Source organism: Camelus dromedarius, chromosome 14 (genome assembly GCF_036321535.1).
Source record: "Camelus dromedarius isolate mCamDro1 chromosome 14, mCamDro1.pat, whole genome shotgun sequence".
Lineage (NCBI taxonomy): Eukaryota > Metazoa > Chordata > Mammalia > Artiodactyla > Camelidae > Camelus > Camelus dromedarius.
The window spans coordinates 60,056,009-60,065,430 of NC_087449.1; the positions used below are offsets into that span (position 1 = coordinate 60,056,009).

The following is a 9,422-nucleotide window of genomic DNA, read 5'->3' on the forward strand; positions in this document are numbered from 1 at the left end:
GTAAATTTTCCTGGCAGTATTGAGCTCTTTTTTTTTTTTTCTCTTGAAACCAAGGATACACCTATTTCAAGTGACTCAAACCCAAAACTAATAAGCCTTTAATGACTTAACCATGGATGCAAGAGGCATCTTCAAAGAGGGATGCAAAAAGGTAACAGCCTTCCCAAGATCCAGAGCCCAAAGACATCCAAAAGAAAGACTTAAATAACCCCTCTACCCCGTGAATTGGCAACAGTCCATAGGATGCTAGCCACAAGTGGGGTGCAACCCACATTTCTGTCAGGACGTCTACATATTCTCAGGGCTCCCAACCTGCCAGTTGGCCACCTGCAGACAGAGACAACCTGCACGCCCCAGCAGAGAGAAAGCCAAGCTAAGATCTCAGGACACAAAATGAGACAAGTGGGAAAGTAATAGCTGTCCCTGGGAGGGAAAGGATCCATAACCAATGGGTACCCAAAACCAAGTTCACAAGGGTCACAATCCAAAGAACTGATTCTTACAAACGTTTTTTCTCCTGCCTATCTGAATTTGGGAAGGAAGGGACTCTTGGCTAGGCACTATAGACAGAGATCCAGGAGACTGACATGGTAAGAATTCGTACCTTCTGCTGGTTTAGTCGGGTCCCACGATCTCTCAGCTGCAGCCCCCTGGAGTGAGCAGGGTGTCCCAGACAATGCTAGCCCATCCTTGTTAGAAACTTTAGGAGAGTTGAAATTTTTCTCTCCCCTCTTAGGGTTTTCAGCTGGGACTGACATGAGACAGATTAACAGGAGGCAAGCCTATGAGATTTATTCACATGTAATTATCAAGAAAAACTTTCATAAGAAAAATGAAGACCCAAAGAAGTGACAAGGCCTAAGTGCTCACATACTAGGTTGAGCAAAGAATAGCAATTGTAAGGGAGTAACTAAATGATACGGGGGTGGACTAAAGGAAGATACTTGATATTTTAACAAGGTCTGTTTGTACAGAGTTCTCTTGGTCTCGACTCCTCACCTCTTATGATGAAAATGTTTCTTCCTCCTGGTACAGAGAAGGCACTTTCACATGGCAATTTCATCTCTTGCTTTTAGAAAGAGAAAGGAAGGTCAGTGTGACCTTCTTGCATCTACTGTTTATCAAATGCCTTTAACTCAAAATAACCAAAGTGCCAAAGTGACATATTTTGGGGTGCCGTGTCCTGAACTCCTTCATAAGAAAAAAAATGACCACTGTAGCTCATAATTCAATTTCACAAGTCCTTTTCCTCAAGACAACCGTGGTACTTTAGTATCTAGCAGAAGGGTTTTAGAGACTATTCATAGAATATTAAACCAGTAAGTGCTCAAGAGTCAAGATTTAATACAATTAATTATTTTCATTTTCACCAAGGACTTCCTTCCTTCCTTTCTTTCCTTCCTTCCTTCTTTCCTTCCTTCCTTCCTTCCTTCCTGTCAGTACAATTGGCCGTGCACTGAAGAATACAATGACTTGGAGTTCAGTTTGGTGCCCTTCCTTGATTTATGCTAAGGCTCAGTTTTACCCACCATTTTTTTGTAGCTTCAGTGCAAATGTCAACACAAAAAGCCAAATATCAAAGAGTGAGAAGACAGGCCACAGACTGGGAGAAAATACTTTCAAAAGACATATCTAATAAAGGACTGTGATCCAAAATAGACAAAAGAATTTTTTAAATGGAACAATAAGAAAACAACCCAATTAAAAAGCAGGCAAAAGACTTGAACAGACACTTCACCGAAGAAGATGTATGACTGACAAACAAGCATATGAAAAAGTGCTCAACATCACGTGTTGTTAGGGAATTGCAAATTACAACAACAAGGAGATACCATTATATACCTATTAGAATGGTAAAAACCCAAAACACTGAGAATCATCAAGTGCCTGCGAGGATGTGGAATAAAAGGAACTCTTGTTTCGTTTCTGTTGAGGATGCAAAATGGTACAGCCCCTTTGGAAGACAGTTTGGTGGTTTCTTACAAAACTAAACAAACTCTTACAATATGATCCAACAATTGTGTTCCTTGGTATTTACCCAAATGAAATGAAAACTTAGTCCACACGAAAACTGGCACACAGATGTGTATAGCACATTTATTCATAGTTGCTAAAACTTGGAAGCAACCAAGGTGTCCTTTGGCAGGTGAATAGATAAATAAACTGTGCTACACCCACACAGTGGGATGTTCTACACTAATAAGAGCCACCAGGCCATGAAAAGACAGGAAACTTAAATGCATATCATTAAGTGAAAAAAAACTGATCTGAAAAGGCTACCTACTTTACAATTCCAGCCATATGACATTCTGGAAAAGACAAAACAATGGAGACAGTAAAAACATCAGTGGTTACTGGGGTGAAGGGAGAGGGAGGAGGTGGAGCACAGATTTTTAGAGCAACGAAACCAATTCTGTATTACTGTAATGGTAGATACGTGTCATTTTACATTGGTCAAAACTCATGCAATATACAACACTGAGAGTGAACTCTAATGTAAACTATGGACTTATGGTGATAATATGTCAAAGTAGGTTCATCGATTTTAACCAAAGTACCACTGTTGATCATGGGGAGTCTGTGTGTGTTGCGGGGCAGGAGGTATACAGGAACTCTGTACTTTCCTCCCAATTTTCTGTGAATCTAAAACTACTCTAAAAAATAAAGTCTATTAAAAAATCTTAGTTAAGAAAAAAATACACTATAAATAGAAAGCCCCCCCAATCAATTGACCATATACACCCGGGTTTATTTCTGGACTCTTTATCTTCTTCCTGTGTCTATATTTCTGCAAATACCACATGGGTCTTTCTTTAAATAGTAGTCAGTATCTGCAAATTCCAAACTCCTAATTTATCCCTCCTTCCCTTCTCTCTCTCCTCTTCGTAACCATAAGTTTGTTTTCTATGTGAATGTGTTTCTGTTTTGTAAATAAATTCATTTGTATCATTTTTTAGATCCACATCATGTAAGTGATATCATGTATTTCGCTTTCTCTGTCTGACTTACTTCACTTAGAAAGACAATCTCCCGGTCCACCTATGTTGCTGCAAGTGGCATTATTTCATTCCTTTTCATGGCCGAGTAGTATAGTATTCCAGTGTGTGTCTGTATTACAACTTCTTTATCCAATCAATTATCGGTCGATGGACATTTAGGTTGTTTCCATGTCTTGGCTATTGTAAATAGTGCTGCTATGAATATTGGGGAGCATGTAGCTTTTTGAATTAGTGTTTCCTCCAGATATATGCCCAGGAGTGGGATTGCTGGATTACAGGGTGAGTCTATTTTCATTTTTTTAAGGGATCTCAATACTGTTTTCCATAGTGGCTGCACATTCCCACCAACAATGTAGGAGGGTTCTTTTTCTCCACACTCTCTCCAGCATTGATCCTTTGTGGACTTTTTAGTGATGGCCATTCTGACTGGTGTGAGGTGATACTTCATTGTAGTTTTGATTTGCATTTCTCTGATAATTAGTGATATTGAGCATTTATTTCATGTGCCTATTGGCCATCTGTATGTCTTCATTGAAGAAATGTCTGTCTAGGTCTTCTCCCCATTTTTTGACTGACTTGTTTCTTTTTTGTTATTGAGTTGTATGAGCTGTTGATATATTCTGGAAGTTAAGCCCTTGTCATTTGCATCATTTGCAAATATTTCTTCCCGAGCTACTGGTTGTCTTTTCATTTGTTTATGGTTTCCTTTGCTGTGTGAAAGGGTATAAGTTTAATTATGTACCATTTGTTTATTTTTGCTTTTATTTCTATTGCCTTGGTACACTGACCTAAGAGAACATTGCTATGATTTATGTCAGAGAACATTTTGCCTATGTTTTCTTCTAGGAGATTTATGATGTTCTTTCTTACGTTTAAGTCTAAGCCATTTTGAGTTTATTTTTGTACGGTGTGAGAAAGTGTTCTAACATCATTAATTTACGTGCTGTTGTCCAGTTTTCCCAACACCACTTGCCAAAGAGACTGTCTTTTCTTCATTGTATATTCTTGCCTCCTTTCTTGAAGATTAATTGGCTGTAGGTGTGTGGGTTTATTTCTGGGCTCTCTATTCTGTTCCATTGATCCATGTGTCTGTTTTTGTGCCAACACTATGCTGTTTTGATTACTGTAACTTTGTAGTACTGTCTGAAGTCTGGGAGGGTTATGCCTCCAGCTTTGTCCTTTTTCTTCAGTATTGCTTTGGCAGTTCTGGGTCTTTTGTGATTCCATGTAAAGTTTAGGGTTAGTTTTTGTTTCTAACATTAGTTGTTGTGTATTATCCTTTTAACATATCATTGAATTCATTTTGCTATTTTGTTAAGAATTTTTGTATCTATGTTCACAAAAGATATTGGTCCCTTGCTTACTTTTTTGTAATACCTAGTTTTCCTGTTAGTGTAATGCTGGCCTCACAAAATGAGTTAAGGGTTCTCATGTTCTGAAAGAGTTCATGAAATCTTGGTATTCATTCTCCCCTAAAGGTTTGATAAAACTCACAGTGAAGCCATTTAGACCTTGAAGTGTTCCTTGCGGGAAGGTTTTTAATTGTGAATGCAACATCTTTAATAGGTACGGGGCTATGCAAGCTTTCTCTTTCTTCTTGTGTATTTTTGGCATTTACTTCTAAATAATATGGATGTACTACAATATTTTGGTTAGTGATTTTTAGACTTGTGTCTATGGACTTCCTATTATAGTAAGAATTTAGCTGTCTGATACAACTATCCCCTCAGCTCCTCACTCCCCATTCCAAGAAACCATCATTTTTTACTAAATATTTGGAGTTTCTATAATAATATGGCTATACAATTATTCATAGATGAGCATTTTTGTATACTATGATTTTATTTCCATTCTTGTTTATTTCCTGAAAGTTGACAATTGCCTTGATGTTTTTTTCTTTGTACTACTCACTGATAATTCTTGTATCTTCCTAGAGTCTCCTTCTCTTGGAGGCATTTTCTAAATCATTCTGTTCTTCTCATTTTTGGATTAATTTCTTTTTTAGGTCTGTGGCAGAGCTGTCATCTTGGGAGTCTGTTGTCATCCTAGGAATTCTTTCTTCTTTTTCCCTGATTAGAATCCTGTTTGCTGGATCACATGTCTTACTTTTTCTTGGCTTGTTTACTCTTTCTTGGTTTGTTTAGTTTGCATAAGAACGTAATGGGAGCATGTTTTCCCTGTAGCTTTTTAGGGTTCAAAAGGCAGTAATTGAACAACAGGTATGGGAACGCCAATTGTTGAAATTTCCATCTTTTAAGTTATGGTGATCCAATCTAAACTGGTTGCCCTTCACGACAGTTGCACTGCCATTGTGGGATCTTCCTTCCCCATCTTCCTTTAACTTTGGCCTTTCTCCTATTTTCTGTGTGTATATCTTCCTTTCCTCTTTTGGTTTATGCCCGCTTTTTGGAAGAACATGTCTTGCGGTAGCTTCCTGGGAAAAGATGCATGGGAGGTAGAATTTTTGAGACTTTGTATGTCTACAAAAGACTTTGTATGTTTATTCTACCATCACACTTACTGGATAGTTTAGCTGGCTGGGTGCAGAATTCTAGGTTAGTGTATTAGTTAAGGAATAGACCCCAATGTACTATAGTTCTAACGATATAGTTTATTTCTCTCTTACATTGACGGTCTGGAGGCGGCAGGCAGGAAGACAAGGTCACCGAAGCACTCAGTTTCTTTCCAACTCATTGTTCCACCATTCCCTAGGTCAGTCCTAAGCCAATTTACCAGCAACACATTTAAATTCAAGCCCACAGGAAGGGGGAGGAGAGGAAGTAGAGAGCAAGCAATTTCCTTTAAAACTGTGACTGAGAAAGTTGCATACATTCTGTTCATGGTCTATTGGCCCCTGTGGAGTGAAGTTATTTTCTAGTCCATCTTTTTGCTCAGAATGTTGACTTTTCAAGTCCTAATTTTACACAGGGGTCTAGATCCAATCTCCATGTGAGGGCTCTGGTATTCATTTTCTATTTTCTGTGTGTGAAGCTCATTAAAACTCAAAATTCCAGGCCCCAGGGAGAGGCAGAGGCTCTAGCAGAGCCATCAGCTTAAGCCCCAACGGCTTCCTGACCCTCTGAGCAGCCTGCCCACCCCTCACCATTGCCTACAAAGCCCCGGTGGTCCGACCCTCCCATCTTGCTTCCCCTTACTTTCCCCTTCTCCCTCACACACCAGGCTCTGGCCCCTCCTTGTCCTAGAGCTCACCAAGCTCTTTTCTACCTCCTGGCCTTTTCACAAGCCACTCCCTCTGGCTGAAAGGCTCTTCTCCCAGATATCCATTTAGCTTGCTCCCTCCCCTCATTCTGCTCCAATGCCACCAACTTCCAGACTTTCCCTGAAGGCTATGAACAAAATAGCTCATCACTACCCTCTACTCAGCTTTTACTTTGTCTCAGAGCACCCATCACTACTCAGACGGTCTCCTCGCTTATTTATTTGTTCATGGTCTGACTCTCCCACTAGCTCTGTGCCGAGGCAGTTGATTTGGAAAATGATCCCAGGGAGCAGAAGTGAGGGAAGGGACGTGAGCACAGGAGGGGGAGCCAGTACAGGGATGTGTTACTGAGTCAACTACCCCCAGGGTCTTCTGAGGAGACTATGAATGGTGGCTCAGAACTGTCAGGGGAAGAGAAGCCTGTAGACCTCAGCTGCTGGTTCCTTTGGTCAAGGGTGGCCCCCACAGGTGTTTAATTCCCCTGCACTTCTGGGCAGTATATATGTCAGAGAGGCTCTGGGGGAAGAAACAAGAGGCTTAGGTCTGAGGTGAGTCCATGTCAGGTTGTCCCTGTGCAAAACTGGCGGAGGCCCACGTAGAAGTGGTTGCTGTGGCAGTGGCCGGAGTAAGAGGTGGGGCTGAGAGACGACACAAAGACCATGTATGGCCATCTCCTGCATACCTCTTTCCCAAGCATTTAGATGAATGGCCAGCACGCAGTAAACGCTCAATGAATATTTGAGTAAATGAATGAATGGTGCTGAAGTCTACTGGAAAGAAGGCAAGTAGTGATGAGTTAATATTAAGTGGGCCGTGGTTTATGATGGGGTAAGTACACGTTGCCAGGGGACCTGTAGTGGGAACCTAGCTATTCTACTGGAGGAGAGAGGACTTTCTGGAGATAGTCCTTAAGCCGAAATCTGGAAGATGAGCAAGAGTTCACTGACTGGCTTTCAAAGCACATCAAAGTAAAAATATGAGTGATAGAAATCACAGGTAACATTTACCAAGCTCTTTCCCTGGGCCGATTTGCTGAGTGCTTCACGGGCCTTGTTATTTAATGTTTGTTTTTAACCCTATTAAACATGGACTGTTTGAGCCATTCAGAGAAGTCAAGTGACTTGCAGTGACTGGTAGAGATAACCGTTTCCCCCCACCTTTACATAGAGGTGACTGAGGCCCAGAGCAGGGCACTGACTTGCCCGCAGTCACAGGAAGTTAACAGTAGAGCCGGGACTAAAACCCAGATCTCCCAACTCCTGGGCTTGTGTCCCTGCTCCTGAGCTGGGCTCAGGGGCTCAGGAAGAGGGAGGGAGGAGGAGGGTGAATTAAACACAGCCAGGTTGAGCTGGGTGGGCACTGCCTCCTCAGCTATTACCAGAAGAAGCTGAAGGAAGGCACCTTTAAGGCCCGAGAGATGGAATCGGCCACAGGCCGGCTGCGGTCCCGGAAGAAGCTTGCCTACAATTCCCAGCAGGCAGACATCCTGGAAGTCCCAGAACGAAGAGTCCTCAGGATCCTGAGCCAGCTGAAGCAGCAGAACTACGGTGAGGGCCCTGGGCCCCGGCACAGCCAGGCCCAGGAGCCGAGACATGGTTTCCCACTTCGGGCTTAAGCGAGTACCTCAGGCAGCGGGCTGCGAGTCACCACCCACCTCCAGCCTTCTGACAGACTTCCCCCTGAGCACAGGTTGGTCCCAAGAGCCTGGCTTGAGAAGGAAGAGCAATCCCAGCTCATCATTTATTGAGTACCCACTGGGATCACTCACTGTGCCAGGCCCTTTGCATTTATGCTAGAATTTAATCCTCATAATCACACATTTACCCCACGTATTCACAATGAGAAAATTGAGGTTTAAGTAACTTGCCCAAGGCCCCACAGCTAGCATGTGTCAGAAAGGGAAGTTTATACTCATGTCTGCCTCCAAAACCTGTGCTGTTTTCAATGGGCAAGGTTACTTCCCCATAATAGTAAACTCCTACTGTGTGCCAAGTGATAGGCTAGGAGCTTTTCAGTCTCTTTAGTTTCCTTATCAGACTCTGCCTGGACTCATTACAAAGACAAGTGCTCCTTTAAGGCTGTTATTAGCCCTTACACTGTGCTCCGCTAAATTATCCCTTTTATCCTCATCATCAACTCCAAGGTGGGTACCACTATCATCTCCAGTTTATGTAGCTCAGAGAAGTGAAGTGATTTGCCCAAACCCACCCAGCTCGTTATGTGGCAAAACCCAGATTTCACACAGGTCTGCCTGCCTCCCAAGGCTGGGTGTGCTATGAAGCATTTCCCTTTCCTGCCTCTTCCACCTTTGCCAGCTGCCAACCTGCAAAGCCCCTACGCCCAGGTGCCTTGCATCCCACTCTGTCCACAGCTGGACAAGAAGATGGCCCGACGGAAGCAGGGCAGCCACTACGTGCTGGACCAGTGCACCCCCACCAGCCTGGGCCCTGACACCCGTAGCCTCTTCTTCCACTCTGGATCTCAAGGAAGCAGGTGCGTGTCCAGAGGGCAGGGGCCCCAGCCCAGGCCCATCCACCTCCTTCCTTATGAAGCCCCTGGCCGAACTCAAGGGGAATCCATCCTTTCAAGAGATGATGCCTGGGAGACTGCTGGTCCAGGGAGGAAAAGGGGGAAAGGATGGAAGGGGGAAGAAACTAACCTTTGTTAAGGGCCTGTGTACCAGGTAGATTGCTCCTAAGTCAGGGTACTTATGCCTTTCTGTGCCCAGGACTTGGTAACACATACTTTTAAGCTGGCACTACCTGCCTTCCTTGCGCAGGGGGTTTACCTCTCAAGCCCTCTGCCTGAGTCTGGTTCCATCAGGAGTAGCAGGAAACAGTCTTAGCAGCTGGGTAGATGGATACAGCAGTCCCCTTGCAGACATCTTGGGATAAAAGAACACTGGACTTGGAATCAGGCCCCTGAGCCCGACTGCTTCCTCCATCACCTCCCAGAGGACTCATCTCCGGTTGGGCACATGGGATGGCTCATTTCCTCGCACCCTTCTTCTCCGCCACCTCTCCCTAGGGAACCCAGCTCTGACAGCCGAAGATGGCTCAGCTCTGTACCAGCTCGAACCCACTGACCGTGGAGTCCTGACTCTGGGCAGCTGTTCAGGGCCTGCAGATGGATGGGCCATCAGGCAGGAACTGCTGCTAGATTTTGCTTTTGTGGCCTGGTAAGCCAATAAATAACAAGAACCT

At 43.5% G+C, this 9,422-nt stretch overlaps 1 protein-coding gene across 1 annotated transcript in view; it reads left to right on the forward strand.

Annotated features, from left to right (window-relative positions):
- Window positions 1-9,304, forward strand: part of SPATA21 (spermatogenesis associated 21) — a gene marked incomplete at its 5' end in the record, with an annotated part of 35,289 nt that extends 25,985 nt beyond the window's left edge. The window contains 3 exons of the mRNA XM_031465554.2: window positions 7,591-7,766; window positions 8,535-8,712; window positions 9,247-9,304. Of these exons, the coding sequence (XP_031321414.2) occupies window positions 7,591-7,766; window positions 8,535-8,712; window positions 9,247-9,304 (412 nt within the window). The remainder of the gene's footprint in view (window positions 1-7,590; window positions 7,767-8,534; window positions 8,713-9,246) is intronic.
- Between the last annotated feature and the right edge of the window lie 118 nt (window positions 9,305-9,422).